General features: G+C 46.1%; 1 protein-coding gene across 1 annotated transcript; it reads left to right on the top strand.

Annotated features, from left to right (window-relative positions):
• Positions 1 to 3,458: 3,458 nt before the first annotated feature.
• On the top strand, positions 3,459 to 14,783 carry LOC139050347 (uncharacterized). The gene is made up of 7 exons (XM_070526584.1): positions 3,459 to 3,512; positions 6,644 to 6,682; positions 7,247 to 7,311; positions 8,576 to 8,666; positions 12,198 to 12,359; positions 13,140 to 13,266; positions 14,632 to 14,783. Exons 4-7 carry the CDS (start codon positions 8,580 to 8,582, stop codon positions 14,781 to 14,783), a joined length of 528 nt encoding a protein of 175 aa, XP_070382685.1. The 5' UTR covers positions 3,459 to 3,512; positions 6,644 to 6,682; positions 7,247 to 7,311; positions 8,576 to 8,579.
• Positions 14,784 to 17,444: the final 2,661 nt, after the last annotated feature.

The raw sequence follows: 17,444 nt of genomic DNA, 5'->3' as shown, positions 1-17,444 counted from the left end.
GCGAAAACACAATCACATCGTCGAGGTAACACAGGCATGTAGACCACTTCAAGCCGCGCAAGAGAGAGTCCATCATGCGCTCGAATGTAGCTGGCGCATTGCATAATCCAAAGGGCATGACTTTAAATTGGTACAGACCGTCCGGTGTAACAAAGGCGGTTTTCTCGCGGTCCATCTCATCGACGCTAATCTGCCAATAGCCAGAGCGGAGGTCAATTGATGAAAAGTATTGGGATCCGTGAAGGCAGTCAAGAGCGTCATCAATGCGAGGCAAGGGATAAACATCCTTCTTTGTTATCCGGTTGAGGTGACGGTAGTCAACGCAGAAGCGCCACGAGTTATCTTTTTTCTTTACTAAGACAACCGGTGATGCCCACGGGCTACTGGAGGGTTCAATGATGTCCTTGTCCATCATCCTGTCTACTTCTTTCTGTATGATGGCCCTTTCTGTTGCCGAGACACGATATGGCCGCCTATGAATGGGGCTGGCGTCACCGGTGTTGATGCGATGCGTGACAACAGATGTCTGGCCAAGTGGACGGTCGTCCAAATCAAAGATGTCCCGATAAGATGACAGGAGATGACGAAGAGCTGTTGTTTGCTCGGAAGGAAGGTCGGGGGCGATCATCTTAGAAACATCGTCCGCAGGCGTCGAGTACGAAGGAGTGGATGACAAAGGTCCGTTCGTACTGAGGAAGGATTCAGAGGTCAAAAAAGAAATCTGAAATTCTTCCAAAGGAGTGATATGCGCTATGGCGATACCGTGTGGCAAAACATGTGACGAGAACCCAAAATTGAGGATGGGCACGCGAGCGCAGTTTTCGCGGATCCGAATTAAGGTGCTCGGTAGGGCAATATTACGCGACAAAACCACGTCAGTAAGCGGCGACAGGACGTACTCGCCATCAGGTACGGGAGGACAGGGCGTCAGCAGGACATTTGTAGCAGCCTGTGGAGACAGCCTTGCAAATTCAGCAGCACATAAGCGGTGTGGAGCACAAGTGGTTGCGTCGGCAGGAAGCGGCAGGTCCAACTGTACAACACCTGCGGAGCAGTCAATTTGGGCAGAGTGTTTCGAAAGGAAGTCGAGGCCGAGAATTAGGTCGTGTGGGCAGTGTTCAAGGACGATAAATAGAACAACGGTATAATGGCCCCCAATGGTCACACGTGCTGTGCACATTCCAAGGACAGGTGACGTACTCCCATCGGCGACTCGCACGGTGCACGGTACGGCGGGGGTCAGAACCTTTTTGAGCCGGCGGCGGAGAGCAGCGCTCATAACTGAAAGCTGCGCTCCTGTATCAACGAGAGATCTAACAGGAACGCCATCGACTTCAATGTCCAGCAGGTTTCCACATGTAGGCAGGGTCAATAGAGGATTTGTGGGCCGGGTCGGAGTTGCAGCTTCACCTCCGGGAGCTGCACCGCCTAGTTTCCCGAAGCGAAGCGACCGGTTGCAGAAGGGGACGAAGAGCGGTGAACGAGAGGCGAACGGGACCTACGACCTTGCGGAGACGGGGATCGGCTGGATCTTGGTGGAGCACTGTCGGCGTTGATGTTCCTAGTCGGCGTATAGGGCGAGAAAGTGCGATTGTCGGGTACTTGGCTGTAGTGACTCGGAGACGACCACCGAGGAGGCGACGACCAGTGGTTGCGGCAATGACGGGCGATGTGTCCAATACCGGAACAATTAAAACAGATGGGTTTATCATCCGCTGTGCGCCATTCAGCTGGGTTGCGACGGAGTGGTGGAAAGCTTTGCGTCCGGGAGCGAGCGGTCGGAGAAATTTGGTAGGTGTTGGTATGGCGGACTGAGCAGAGAGATGGAATGCCCAAACTTGCTATTTCCTCCCGAACGACCGCTTGTATAAGGGAGATAGCGGGTACGCTTTCCCGACAGTCTGAACGAACGGGAGCCGGGGCCATGGCCTCAAGCTCACGGCGAACGATGCGCGTTATTTCTTCCGGTCCTGCGGGCTGAACGAACCTCGGCGGGTCTTCGCAAGAAGATGTCGCGGCGGTATTGGGCAACCGGTCGAAAGTTTGAGTGACGCGGCGGCCCTTCGCTTGTTCGAAGCGCCGGCACTCCTTAATAATTGCATCCACAGTGGCACAATCCTTACACATCAAGAGATTGAAGGCATCGTCTGCAATACCTTTCAATATATGGCCAATCTTGTCTGCCTCGGTCATGTTGTCATCAGCCTTGCGACAGAGGGCCAGCACATCCTGTATGTACACGACATAGGATTCTGTGGACGTCTGAGCGCGGCACGCAAGTTCTTTTTTAGCTGCCAGCTGACGACCGACAGGTCTGCCGAACAGGTCTCGCATTTTTTTCTTTGCAAACATCCCAGCTCGTTAGGTCAGCTTCATGTGTGTCATACCATTGCTTCGCAGTTCCCTTCAGATAAAATATTACGTTTGCAAGCATCATTGTAGGATCCCACCTGTTGTTGTCGCACACTCGCTCGTACATCGTAAGCCAGTCCTCGACGTCGACGTTGTCCGTGCCACAAAATGTTCCCGGGTCCCGTGGGTGAGTGAGGATGACCGTGGGCACGGGCTGCCGAGGCGTTGTCGCTTGTGTCGGTTGATTTGCCATTGTGGCAGCAGGTAGATGACGTCCGCTGCGAAGTTCCGTGGTGGTACTCCGCACCTCCACCAAAATGTTGCGGGAAGAAAGCAGGCCCACGAGTGTAAAATAACTTATATTTACAAATGATGGATATGGCGTTCAGGCAACCGCCAGACTTCGTCTTTCTCTAGTCCAACTCAACGTCTTCCTTCACTTCACCGTAACAATATTAACAAACTTAACAGCGACGTTTGGAGAAACCTGGTGAGATATAGGAAAATATTTTATCAGAGTTATAGCAAAACTGGCTTCGGAGTTTTGCAGCGCTGCTGGACGGTTAGCAGTAGATGCTTGGCCCTTTGGTGGTGCGGCTTGCACTGCGGTGTCGTAACTGGCCCATCTGCTTGAAGAGCAAACAAAGAGCATCTGCCGATATATGCCGGATTCAATTTGCGATATGTCAAAGCTGGTCTGTAAGGAGCTGCAGGGAAAGGGTGTGTTCCTAAAAGCAAACTGCAATGGTGCTTCCTCCTGATAAAAACGATCGCTAGAAGACGCCTACGCCCTGTAGTTGTCATAATTAGGCAAATCTGAAAAATGACAAACGGTGTACACATATATTATTGTGCGCATACTGGATATCATGTACCACTTTCTGTAAACGTTCCTACACATGCGAACGTTCAATTTTATTATCGAATAGTACTGTCTGCGAAGTATTGCGAAAGCCAGAGATGATTCCTGTTTCCAGGGTTACGTTTTACTGGGGCCGAACAATGCAAAGCGCAGCAATTGTTCTGGAGTGCGGACCATCGCCAGGTGGCCCAAGTCTCCTGGATCCAAATCAGTGATGCTAGTGCCACCAGCGAAGGAACAACGTTCCAATGTCCTTGCGCTTGCCTGCGCTCCCCATGACATCCGAGACAAGAAAGGGGTGTGTCTGACGGCTTGATCTACCTTAACGAGTGATTATTTTATGTTTTTGACTGAACAACCAGTTGGTAGATGCAAAGGGAAGGTGCTTAACATTTCAAGGATCGAGCAATCGCAGAAAAACAGAAATTGTAACACAGTAAAGCAATGTTACGGGCAACGGCAATAACATATACGTTAAACTAATGTTCTTCAGCGAAGATAAAGACAGTGGAGGAAGGCGCAATATTGAAGCCTGCAACGCGTGTTTGCTGAGCGGTTGACATTGCAGATATGGCTTTTCTACAGAAAGGATAAGGCTTCCCTATTTTTTGGTATTTTGAAGGTAAATCAGCATTCAGAATTGTAGCAAGCGCAACCGAGCACTTCTAAGGGCAGCCCACCGAAGGCTTTGCTCCAACTTGATGGACGGAGCCCAAGCTCCTGTTTAAATGTTTACATTTAAATCTAAAAAGTGTACTCGCTCTATGTTTTTCTGGACTGCAGTGGACGTATTTTTGGTTTGTTAGATTGTGCTTGTCCAATGTCTTTGCTATGCATGCCGCATATGATGCCTTTAGAGTTCTAAACATAAAAATATTCTCAGGAGAAAATTGTGTTAAAGTGCGTCTTGAAGAAACGCAATGAAAGAAATGATGAAATATATGAATTATGAGAGCACGAAACTCATAAAATGGGGTTATGAGAATATGGACTTGTAGGAACTGTCCGAGATCAATTAGTACCGGGAAGCGGTAGTCTCAAAGATTTTTGCAATTTATTCCTTTGTGGCTCAATTAGGGCAATACCGATGATCCCATCGGAAACAGGCGAGGAAGGCATCTTGCTGCCTCTCGCATCAACGCGTCTGTGAAACTGGAGACTTCACAATGTCCAGCAATAGGCGCACGGGAAGACATCGCACATGCAGCCACGAGCCATTTAGGTTCGCCCCAACATTCGCACCCGCTGGAGATTACGTCAAAGACAGGGTGCGGGTGGTGTACGCGGTCAGCAAGATAGACAGCAAGCGCAGCCACGGCCAGACAAGCGGAGGATACTAGTGCTCACCTGCACCCCATCCCGCCTAGAACGGTTGATGCCGATGCCATGTGCTCACTTTCTCTCCCTCCCAGCCTTGTATGCGCATTGTCTCGTGGCCTCGGAAATTGGGCGCGCATGATGCAACCGTATTTCTTAGCTGTGCCTCGAACGCTTGCTTTCGCAACGTCAGCGTCCACCGCGCGGGACGCGATAGGATCCTACCGCATTTGGACTCTGTTTAATATATAGCTCATGGTGATGGCAAATATTCACCTGAAAGACCCATATAATTGCTACAGTAAAACAAGTCACATGGCAATGTGATTTCGCAGTAGTAGGACAGACAATGGCGTTCATGCGAAGGTGAATATCTAAACATATATGTTTCTTACGAGACTCGCAATAATTTGGTTAAATTGCAGGGAGTACAAGTTTTACACAGCATACGTTTAAGCTATTACATTCGGAGAAGCAAGCGTTCTATCGGTACCTAGGAAAGATGCAGGCATCAGTGAAGTAAATACGATTGAGGTACTACCCACATTGGTAAACCGCCTGACAGTTTGGTAAAATTCAGTCTTAGAACTGTCATTACAGCCGTTATCCCAGATCCCTTATTACTTCTCTAGAACACTTGTCGACAGTTTTCCAAACAGGCAGACCTCGAGGCAACCTGAGCCACTGGCAATGTCCCTTCGCCAGTTTTGTCGGCCTTTTCTCGCCAGGCTCCTATATGCAATACTCAGCCCTTTAGATAACTCTTACTGACACTCAATTCACCGATGGCATGTTTAAATTCCTAGGCGCTCTGGTGAATTCAGTACACAAGAGCAACTGTGCCGTCGCATGAAGTCGGAACACCAATCCGGAAGAGCACCAGAAGGCGCTCTAAAGTCAGAAGCAGCGTGGGAGTCTTCTGACGCACACTCGGCATCTGAACTTCGCATTGGTTAAGTAGTAGGGAGACCGGTGTCGTCAAGAAATTCATTTCCTGCCAAAGATTGATGCTGCGTTTCTTAGACTGTGCCTCTATTATCCGTATGTCTCCCACTCGTGTGGTCCACATGACGTTTATGCGCCTACCATCCTCGATCATCATTGGAAACGTCTACTGCCCCAAGTTGCAAGTTTCACAGCGGGTAGCCACTAGGGTTGTTCAGGAAGTTCTTCAGGTATTCCTTGTGACCTTGCGTCACCTTGGTACCGCGTGTGCAGTGCCTCCTTGAAGACGTTCGACGATGGACGCTTTGTAACGGAGGATCCGGCGTTAAAGGTGTATTATTAATAAAGTTGACTGCATCGCCGACTTGCTTGCTGGCAGTGGAGCCTTCGTTAAAGCTTCATCCTTTCATGCTTCAGTTGAACCGTCTTAGAGCTCACGTTCAAGCCCACATGTTGTACTTCCCGAACTGCAAACTTCCATATTACATTCCTTGCTTTTAGGCCTGCTTGTTGCAATCGCTGAAGAATGCCTTTCAGTACATCTAAATGTTCTTCATTCGATGCTTCAATTATCGTCTAGATGGGCACCGACCCAATGAGTCCAGCAAGCAAGCAATGAGCCCATGTAACCTTGAAATATAGATGGAGAGCACAAAATGCCGAAGTGTCGACGGTTCACTAAACAAAAGCCTTAAATCCCTGAATAGAACCGATGGCGAGAACCTGCTGAAAAAAGGATACGCCGCTGGCTGGATGCTAGCGTTCCCCGTGGTCCTGTCCTCCCTGCATATACGCAGTGAAGAATTTTGGTTGTTAACGACTGCCACAGGCGTTGCTCTTTCAGAGGCGAGGACTGATTCCAGCATGATTTTGCCAATTGTCGGCGTGCAGCATTGCCTAATGGCAGTGGCACTTGACGGCACTTCAGTAATCCCTGCTTTATCCGGGAACTCAAGTGGTAGAGGTGTCCTACATTTCCATAGAGAGGTTCAGGAAACAGCACATAGAACTCAGAAAGTGCAGCTTCCATTGTGGCTTGAGTGAGTTTTATCTGCCCATGCAGCGTGGTGGGCAGTTTGTAGAAAGAATTTTGTCTAAAACACTGCCTCTGTATCCACTAGCCACGAGCATTGGTTCATTGCTTTCTTGTTGAAATAAACTTTGCAGAGCACGGAGCCTCGAACATCTAAATCTTCTACTGATCAGGTAAGTAGTCCTTGATTGCATTCTCTTAATTAACCGGGCGTTGTCAGGATAGAGATGAATGGAAGCCGCTTCACGATTTATAGAGAACGTAGCCCCAGAATACTATTTTATCTCGAGTAGACAAGCAATAAGCCATACTTTCCTGAATAACCTTGGCGCAATCATCGTGCCCAGTCCTGTGAGTCAAATAGGTTAACGAGGCTGTCTTCGCGTTCCTGTCAGATTTCGATGTTGTCTTGTATAGCAGCGAAACTGAAATTGAAGCTGTGCGTTACCATTTTCTCATTGTGGCACTATCTAGTGACCTTTTATAGGTGTTTAAAAATATTGAAAATATTTTACTAGATGCGGTAATCGAAGTGGGATAGACTGAGTGGTGACAACAGAACAGATGACGCGCGTATCGCACATTGCGAAACAGGAAGTGTGTCATCAAGGGGCATAGCATAATGATGGCATGTCCTATTTCTGGGAGAGTGTGGATGGTTTTTTTATTCTTTCTGAAATGTCCTGCGAATTATGATACACTGGCACTTCTTTGTTTTTTTGTGGCGGCCTCTTCAGGATTACTGTTCCTTCACACCATTCAAAGAGGGACAGCGAGTCATTCAACAATACCTGAACATCACGTAAGTTATCTTCGAGGCTCTTAGTGTCATTTTAGTGTTATGGCCTCTGATAGTTATCTTACTGAATTTTAACAGCAGTCTTGCTTGTGCTATGTGGAAAACTATATGCACTTCACAGCTAAGACGAAATGTTTGAAGAAATGCGCCGAGCGATCACGAAGATAGGGACTATGTGATGATTCAGTGATCGTCTCTGGAGATCATAAGCTTACCGTCATATTACTTGATGCTAGCTATACACCACCCACACGATCGATCCTGACACAATTCTGCAAGCTTGTCAACTGATCTCCCGAATATTTGTGAGCTATCGAATCTGCAAACAGCTGACGGATGTACAAAGTTTATAGAAAGCTTACAGTCGTGGCTTCTGCCACTAATGTTACACCATTTTAACAGACCAGCAAATATCTTACTCTGATGGACAGTGGCAAGAGATTGCCAAATGTAGAGTCAGCGGTGTATAAAACGTGTATTCTACAGCAGCAATTGGTATGGAACCAGCGCTTGAGTAGTATTGAAGGTGTCGCACAACCAAAAAAAAAGGAAAAAGAAAGAAAATACAACAAAAAGCTTTTACCAATATCGGGGGCAACGGTCTGCAGTTGGAAACCCGGTCAAGTTTCTCAAAATCCCTAGTTACAACAAACATTCAATGCGAATACGACACACGTGAGAAGGGTGAACGGAAGCTTGAGACTATTTGTGTACAATGGCAGAATATTAATTCCGATATGATTTGGGTGTAGCTGCCGGGACGTTAGGTTTTAAGGATAATAATCTCTTGTAGAGAGATTTGACAGATGGCTAGAGAAGTTCTTGTGCAAGAGGAAAGCATGCGATGAAGGGAACAATTTGTTGTAATTTTGCTGCTTAGTATGCAAAGTGCCAGACTTTCGGTTAAGCCGTAAAGTTTAAAAGAACAAACTTGGTGGTTTATGCAACGTTCCTTTCCAGGGAAATACTCAGACCTTCAAAATATTTACATGCTACGACTGATCCGCAGCAGCACAAATTCTCAATAACATGTTTAACCACTCTGTCAAAAAAATATTTGTAGCATAAAAGGTCCCATGTTATTTTGCTCATTTCATAGAAAACGGAATGTTCATGCTGGATCAGGTGCTATATGGATTCTGGAATTTATTTCTTAGAGAAATATAAATATTTCTTCTAGATTCTGATCAGCATGTATTGATATATCTTAATCCGAAATTACTTTCAGCCTTACAATGTTTATTTTTTTATCCACACTCTATTCCAGCCGTATGGTTGCAATTGTGGCGCCGTTACCCATAGTTTCAGACGACATATTTCCTCCTGAAGGAACGTACTCTGGCCTCCTGACGCATGGCGTAAGTGACACTCATTCTCAATTCCACATGTCCGTCCAAATGAGAATATATTGTAACCTAGAGTATTGCATGTCGTAGTGAAGCCATGTATTTACTGGAGTAAAAAATACACGAAATACAAAGAGAGGCAGTATGTTTCTTTGCATCTTTCGCCTACGCAAATGAGCAGGCCACTCATTCATCTCCTTGGTCGACGGTGAGAGCATGCCGCGGAAAGCAAACCTATTAGGTATTCGCTCCGCAGAAGGAAAAAAATTCAAGGGCGCATAGGTAGCCCTACCTGCATGAATGCGAAAACATTCCGTCGTCTCTCCGCTGACGTTTCTGCATAGTTCGCTCACTGGCATGGACGTACACTGGAGCCGGGTGCAGATACTGACTGAGACGTCGACGTCGAAGGTTCGTCCATCGGAGCGCACTACAGAACTCACTGAAATCTACGCACTGGCTGGAGGCGCTGCGGCGCGTGGTACTCTATACAGACTGGCCTCATAGTGGCCGCTTCCCGACAACTGCAGCTTATGCAGCCGTAATATTTACACGGGAACGCCTCCAGCGAAGGGTATGCACGAGGGCGAGCATACTGGGTCATTTTTTCTTTCACCCGCATGGTCAATGCCGACGCTGCCGCAGGGATGATGATGATGTCCTAATGGCAACCCCTTTATTTCCGGATGGTGACAAATTCTTGCCTAGCCGGCTTGAGTTACTGAGGAACGCCGTACATGCTACGCATCCATGAATTTTTGTATACATCTATTTATTCTTTTGCTCTTCCTAAAAACTTATGTTACCGCTACCTATGCCTGTAACGGATCCGGCCGTAACGGATCTGGTCGATCTCGAGTCCTGCTTTTTTTTCACCAGTACTCCAAACGTCTCTTCTTTGTCTCGACCGCTGACGGGTTCCTGCTTCCGTCCACTTAAAGGAGCGTCTGGAAAGTGTACGTCACCCACGAGTCTTCCAAGCGAAGCCCTTCGCATTCCATTGGCATGTGCGAGTAGTTGGTCTCTGGGTTTTTGCTGCAGCATTGCAATGTCTCAGCTAGTTGTGAATATTTGCTCGGTTGTGTTATTGCTCATAGGAAGCCAGCTCAAGCTTCAAATAGGAAAACACTTTAATTGATGGTACTGCAGGCCTTTTATCTTTCAATTTCTTTCTTCGTATTCTTCCAAATCTACATAGTCTTTTTATTTCAATTCATTGCATCCAATTCACTGTCTCTGTTTTTCTTACTTTCTTTCTGATGACTCCTGGTTGTCTATTGCCACTTTCAATTACGCTGTACTTGGTTGCCAATTTTCTTCACCTGTTCCTCCATTCTGTGTTCACGCTTTTCAAGTACAGGCACTTGTGCACTTTAGCCGCCCATTAATTTTGATCGAAGTACCTGAGCCATTCCTAAAAATTAATTTTTGTCTGTGCTTCTCTGACATGAGGCCCGAGCAATGTCAGCTTGTATTGCCTCATTTGTGGTTTTATTGTGGGCTACCAAAGCTAGCCGGGTACCCGACAAGATAACTGATTTTTATTACGCAATCCCATTTGGGACCGTTAGCGCTGGCACCATTACTCCTTCTCTGATTCCTCGCACCACCTCATATTTATTCTGGCCACAAAGTGTTTTGTTTTCAGTTGATGGTTTCCGCTGCCCCTTTATTTTCAGATTACCTTGGCCTGTGCTTGAGTAGGTGATTCTTTAATTCATGTATACGCCAAGGTATTCATGTATTCATGTATACGCCAAGTCAAGGCAGCTTTATTGCCCGATAAACCAAACCCACTAGCGAACCGGAATCGCCTCCACAAGGGTCCCAATAACAACACTTTCACGCTGAGCGTCGTCGACTGTCAGGGTTGCCAAGCCTACCTCCGCATTAAATCCATCAAGTTGGGCAGCCGCACCGTCGACATAGCTCAACGTGTACGCTCCCCCTTCAGACGGCGACGTGCGAGGCATCATGTTTCACGCCTTCGACGATTTCTCTGACGATGAGATACTGAGTTTCTGGCTCTACGCCAGCATCCCCGACATGCCTATTCTGAGTGGTAGATGCATGGCCAGACTCGGCAGCTGGTGTTCAATTTAGCATTAGCGAGTACCCTGATCGTCAGACATATTTATTTAGTGTGATGATGTAGATAGTGGCGTGTTGTGGTGACAAGGCCAGCTTGGAACGATGATTGTGTTGAGGCAACAACAAGAAGAGAATTGGCGATGTTGATTGCGGAAGAAGACCGCGTGCCATTAACAAGGAAGCGGCGTGCAGGGCGCGCAGAGCGTAAGGGCGAGCGGAAGTCTCGAACGGCAGCTGGCAGAACGGCGGTTCAAGGCTCGATGACCGGCTACCGGGTGTCATGCTACGGTGCGGACCTGGTCGGAGATGCCGCTCGTGGCTGAGCTCTCCTGTGCACCAGTGGTATGCTATTATAGCAGCCTGGTGCAGTTCTTTCTGCTGGGCACCAGTGCGCCTGAGCTACCTGCCTGCCGACCGAGCCCGGCGTTGCAGGCCAGGCGTTACGCGCCAGCTAAAACGGTGGCCTGGTGTTCTGCCGGCCTGCTGCTCCCCTACTCCCACGTCACAACAAGATGCGGCATAACGACGATGGCTTAAGACGTCGCAAGCAACACATCAGCTGTCTTCAAGTGTCAGACGACGCAGCGACTAATGACGAAAGGACAACCGTCATGGTCACCGCAACGATGACGCACACCGGCTAGTCGGGATGCATGAGTGCTAGGCACATGATTATATAGAAGCACAGACAACTTCCGAATTCTAGTCCGCGTCTATGTAAATCGTCTGTATCGTGTGAGCCTGTCTGTATAAAGTCCGTGTTGTACGTAAAAAGCTCCCGTCTACCGTGTCCTTACTAAAAGGATCCTGGGTCCAACGGAAACAGCAAGGTTTTTTCCGTCACATTTAGAAAGAATATAAAAATAACGTTGAAGCATTTGTCATCAATGTACTCCTAGAACACATGCCCTATTAAACCAATAAGCGTGGTGTTCTCTATGGAACAGCCTTAACTTATTCTGGAAGCAATGCTTCGTCACAAGCAGTGCTTCTATGGCTTCCATGCTTCCATTGCTTTCGGTTACTTCGTCAAGGTAAAGTAGAACAGGATTCCATATGTAGTACGACCTTGTCTCCATGCCTAACGCAGCTACAGCTCTCTAGTAAACTGAGAGAGAACAATTTCTACATTTAAGTCTGTAGTCAAATCTAAGAACTCCAATGCGACAGTAAAACGTGTAAAGGTCCATTTGTGATTGAAACAATGGTGTTCTATGGGCTAGCGTTTCGTCATAAGGGCATGGACTCCGCCAATACTGAAGCGGTGTCGGCAACAACTTGCAGTGGCAAGGTTCCGCAGGCATTTCTGTTGCCTGGAGGAACTGTCATAAAATTAAATTGCTTTTTGACATGCAGAAACATTTCTGTGAACCTCATATATTTGCTTCATGTTTGTTGGTTTGTTTGCTTGTTTATTCCTTCTTTACGGAATTTTTTGTTGGATCTCTTCAGGTGGCGGACATTCGGTTGAGCTTCGTTGTGATGAACGAGCGCCGTGCATTTTGTACGCAATTCTTAACAGTGGTGCTACCGCCATACAGCTTCACATACCTGTACCCGTCACCCCGGGTGCTGACGAGCAACTTCACCGTGATGAAGATATTTTCGGTTACTGTGAGTCTTGTTTTGCACATATTCCTGCACGCAGTCCCCTTATGACATACTACGGGAAATATAAATATTTGTTTAACGTTGCTGAAATTAGCTACTAAAACATATGTCGCACCTGTCGCTCGAGTCTTTCGAAGGTATTGGCGCTTGCAGAATCATTGTTAGTAATCATTATTACGCCCATCATTATCTTTGTCGCTGACTTCAGCGGAAGGGCAAGCTGCATGTCGTAAGATTTTGACCAGAGTTAGCGCAATTCCCCATCTCCAAGAAAGCGTCACGCTCCCAAAACGAATCGAGGGAAGCGTTGCGAGTTGGGAAGCCGTTAGTGGCGGCCAATCGCCGCCACTGAGAAAGCGAGTTTGCAGAAGATGGCGATGCGGGTCCTCGTGGATATTCGGCAAAATAATTGAAATATGGTATACCTTACATTATGTCTCTCCACGTACAGAGGCGGTACTCATATGGCTCTTGAGTTGTGGCATGCGCTACCATCGGCGGTTGCTCGATGTAGTCATTACTATTGAACCATTTTGTGGCGACATAACACACACAATACCACAAAAAATACAGAGTACAACAAAAACGAGTCGCATGTAGACTTACCAAGAAACTACCGATGACTTGGCGTACCCTCCCTGAAGCGTAGGATCGGTAAACCGCAAAGTTTTTTTTCCACTATATCCCAAAGCGTTATCGGAACTTTGCTCCTATATTAACGTTCAGTAATGTCGTGCACATAAAGGGAAAAATAAATATGTTGCACATGGCATTATTTTTCAGGTTTGGTGCTTTTGGGGCAGCTCACTCGCTGTGATTTTTTTCGCACTTCGTGCGGTATCTCTAGTTGAGCGCCGCTTGAGGCAGAACATCTGTGTACCTAAGGTGTCATCACTGGCCCAGTTCAAAGGTGAGCTGACTTTGTTTTTCTTCCCAACATTATAATACTAGCAATTAGGGCATGCATGGATACTAGGTTTTCTTCTCTTTAACTTGAAATAATTAAAGTGTTTCTGACAAGGCGCAGGTATCCTTTCCTGGAATAATGTTTTATGAATTAATAAACCGTGAATATGAAGCTCGGAAAGAAAGTCTCAGTTATACCGCACGTGAATTTATAAATACAAATTTGTTAGTTCTTATAGCATTATTTGGCTATTTTCCCGAAGTGATTTTCCACTCTGTTTCGTTAGTACTTACAAGTAGTGTCCAGAAAAACCCTGGTGACATGTAGGCCTGAGTGCGATTACACAAACGTCTGCACGCTTACCGACACTTACTTGTGGGCGCACGAACCTCTGACGCGATATTACATGAAGGGATGTTTAGTACAAATATTCGCCCAAAACTTCGATCTCCCAGCATCAAAGAGTTTCGGGATGTTTGTGAACAGAGTGTGACGACAGCGCTGCAGCAATGGAGAGGGGCAGGATAGAGGGGGAAAGAGTGTGGCGACGGTGCCTGTGAGTCTCGCCTGCGCTTCTGTGGTTATAGCGTCACGCGCATTTACATGTCGTCATTCCGTGGCTGCCCGCTTGACTGATGGGAACAATCTTGATTTTGTCGCTACAGGTCTGAAGCGGTGCTCGAGTACTTCTTGAAAAAGCATCCACTACTTCAACTTGCAGAGCCGGTATTTCCACTAAAATCTGTCATAACACACATAATACATGGCCTACCTAAAATTGCAATCACATATTCAAGCTGCAACACAAAAACGGAGGCTTTGCTGGAGTCACTTCAAAAGATTGCCTGCCATTTGGTGGAGAGGATGACAAAGCCGCGTTGGCATGTTTAAGGGGCAGAAGTATCGAGAAACAGAGGTTCATGATCGGTTACCATTGAACGGTTACCAAGAAGGAGGTCACCATAGATCGTTGCATACCGTGGAATGAGAGTCCATGCCAGAGGACCGAAGTTTGCCCAGATTGGCAAAAGAGCTAATAAATGAGGGTTCTCAGACTGATCCTATGGCACAAAACGAAACTGCTTGTTTGGTTTCTGCGAGTTTTGTTACATATAGGAATTGAGATTAATAGCCAACGTACAAGAGCGCTCATAGACAGCGGGGCTTCTGTATCCATTCTTAAGAACAGCAACGAAATTCCACAAGATGTATTTCGAAGGAGATCACTTCTTGTGCCTGGGTATAATAGAAGAAAGAAAGAGTATTGTAAGTGGCCACGCCTGAAAGTAAATTGAAAATCTAAAGAAGCAGAAGTGGTTCCATTAGTTTTTCACACTGTGGAGTACGACATTCTCCCATCTCTTCCAGACATGAAGTTCTTTAGACTGAATACTTATTGGGACGATAAGGTGCCTGTCGATCAAGAGGGTGACCAAACTGAGTCGAGACAAAAAGAGGACCACCTATGGATGCTGAAGAAAACCAGTGCAATTCCTCAACTCTACCCTGAACTACCCTGAACTAGTTAGTATGCTTGGGAAAATGTCCACCGGCGATAACAAATTTCGAAGTTCCATTTCATTTGTACGACAAACCTGTTTTGAGAAAAAGGCCATACAATTTAACGACAGAAAACAAGACGTGGCTAAAGGAAGAGCCACAGAAGATGTTAGATGCTAATGTTATTCGCCCGTTGGTGTTTACGTTTGCTTCACCTATCACCATTGCTCCAGAGCAAGATGGCAGCTGGCAGCTATGTACGAATTACAGAGCAATAATTAACCAAACCGTATTGATTCCTTTTCTAATGCCAATGATTGACACCATCATCAATGAAACCGCAGACTGTACCTGCTTTTCTCGCATAGATTTGTGCAAGGTCTTCTGGCAGGTGCCTCTGCAAGAAGACACCAACCACTACACCGCCTTTACGAGTTCATTTGGCATATATGAATATACTCTCCTAATAATAAATAGACTCACTAAGAATAAACTCACTAATTGGTTTCAAAGGATGATAAACACAGTTTTGAATCCTTACATCGACCGCTTCTGCAATGTCCACGTAGACGACTTTATCATGTGCTCTAAGAGGGAAAAGTTGCACGTAGAACACCTGCATCATATTCTGGCAGCGTTATCTCATGCTAAGCTGAAGGTTGATTTCAAAAAAAGGGAGTTCTTCAAAACTAAGGCGACATTTCTTGGTAGAGATATTTTTTTGGACGCCACAACGAAGATAATGAAAGCAGAGCCGGTAAGTCGCATAGCAAAACTAGTGAAGCCATACGGTGCGCACTTACTTTGCGTGTTTCCAGGCTTGTTAGGCCATTTCAGAGCATTCATTGACGATTATGCTCTCAAAAGTCGCTGTCTAACAACACTGACTCAGAAAGATGTTCCCTTTTGTTGGACGCAAGACAATGAACCGCCTACCGAGAATTTTTCCGAATAATTTCTTCTGATCCTGTGTTGTCGTTACCAGGCATTGGGCTGCCCTTCGAATTTAATAACGATTTATCTCACTACCAAAAGGGAGCACTCTTGCATCAGAGAGATTCATCAAGACCACCAAACGAACAGCTTCATGGAGTTGGATATTAAAGCCATACATTGAACAATACTGCATTGAACTTTACGACGACAGAAAAAGAACCTCTCACAGTTTTAAAAGCCGTCCGCTACTTCGGGTCATATTTGGAAATTGCAAAGTTCAAGCTATACACAGAGCATGAAACTCTAACGTCCATATTGAAGATGGCCCAACTGAAGGGAAAGATAGCCCGTTCAGCGGGTGATCTTCAAAAATTTGGTTTTGAAGTAACTAATCGCCCGGGAGCTTCTATGAAGGACGCGGATGCAATGTCTCGATTAGCCATTATGCTTCCAGAAAATTTTGAAGAGGCAAATTTTGCCAGGACATGTGTAGGAACCGAGGTTTTGCACCGTACTAAAATGAACGAGTTTCCGTTCCTACTTCCTTAGTTCTAAAAATATTGCAACTGTATCAACATATCCCCGAATCAGGAGGCCATAGTATCTTTTGGAGAACCTACATGAAATTGACAAAAAGGATCCATAGCCTCGTATGGAGCAACAAACAAAAGAACTTGTTATTATTAGATCACAAATGCCAAATTAACAAAGCAATATTTAAACAAACGACAGAAAAAAATGATTACACCATAATATTCTAAGACGCCATTTGAGGTTATTCATCTAGACTTTGCGGAACTACAATAAATGTCTGACGGAGTTAAGAAGACACAAGCCTTCCTGGTGTGCATTAATGAGTGCGCCAGGATGATTGCAGCAAGACCGCGTAAAGAAGACGCTAAGAGCATGATTTTCTTTTTGGATGGGAAAATGTTTCACAATGTAAAATAACTGTCCCCGACAATGGACCCCCTTGCAACTGGTATGCAACATGTATGCAACTGGTTTGGAATGCACTCTTCTATTCGGTGCAACTCGGACACCACCTTATCTGCCTGCGGATATAAGCGTCGGCATTGACAACAATATAAAAGCTCACAGAAGCAGCAAGAACTGAAGATGGTGGATCAAGGTATCGTGAAAGAATGAAGAGAAATTTAGAACGTTATCAACACTCGACGTCGATGACTTCGTACTGGTAAACAGAGGACCAAGCCTGAACGCGATCTATAACGGACCATTTCGTGTGTTCAAGACAGCAAGTCTACAAGGACACTTAAAGACCATATGGTACATTGGTCCCATAGACACAATAGAATGTGCTGCTATTGGGAATATATTCAAATATCATTCCAGGAGGGATGCAAACAATGCTGGGGGGAATGAAGGAATCCTATGACGGCCTGCAAATAGAAGTTGAAACAAGACAAGAGGCGGGACAGGTAAGAGAACAAAGAAGTGCGAAAGAAGAAAAGTTGTAAAGCTGCGAAGTGCAGTTTTATTGTGAAACTCTCTATTTTCCTCAAGCTCCTCTATTGAGTGCGCGCGCGAAAGAGGGAGAGCCACGCGCACTTACAGGCTGCAAAGCATAGCACTTGCTGCCCTGACCAAGACAAATCCCCTTGTCAGAACGATGGCTCCAGTTGCACTTTTTGTCCACCGCCTTTATTCACTTCAAGCCTCCATCTTGACTTGCATGTTTTGATTGGTGCTGTAGTGCGCGAACTCGTAATTTGAAAGCGAAA

Source organism: Dermacentor albipictus, chromosome 10, assembly GCF_038994185.2.
Source record: "Dermacentor albipictus isolate Rhodes 1998 colony chromosome 10, USDA_Dalb.pri_finalv2, whole genome shotgun sequence".
NCBI lineage: Eukaryota > Metazoa > Arthropoda > Arachnida > Ixodida > Ixodidae > Dermacentor > Dermacentor albipictus.
The sequence above is the reverse complement of the archived record's forward strand: the minus strand, read 5'-3'. Positions and strand labels throughout refer to the sequence as shown.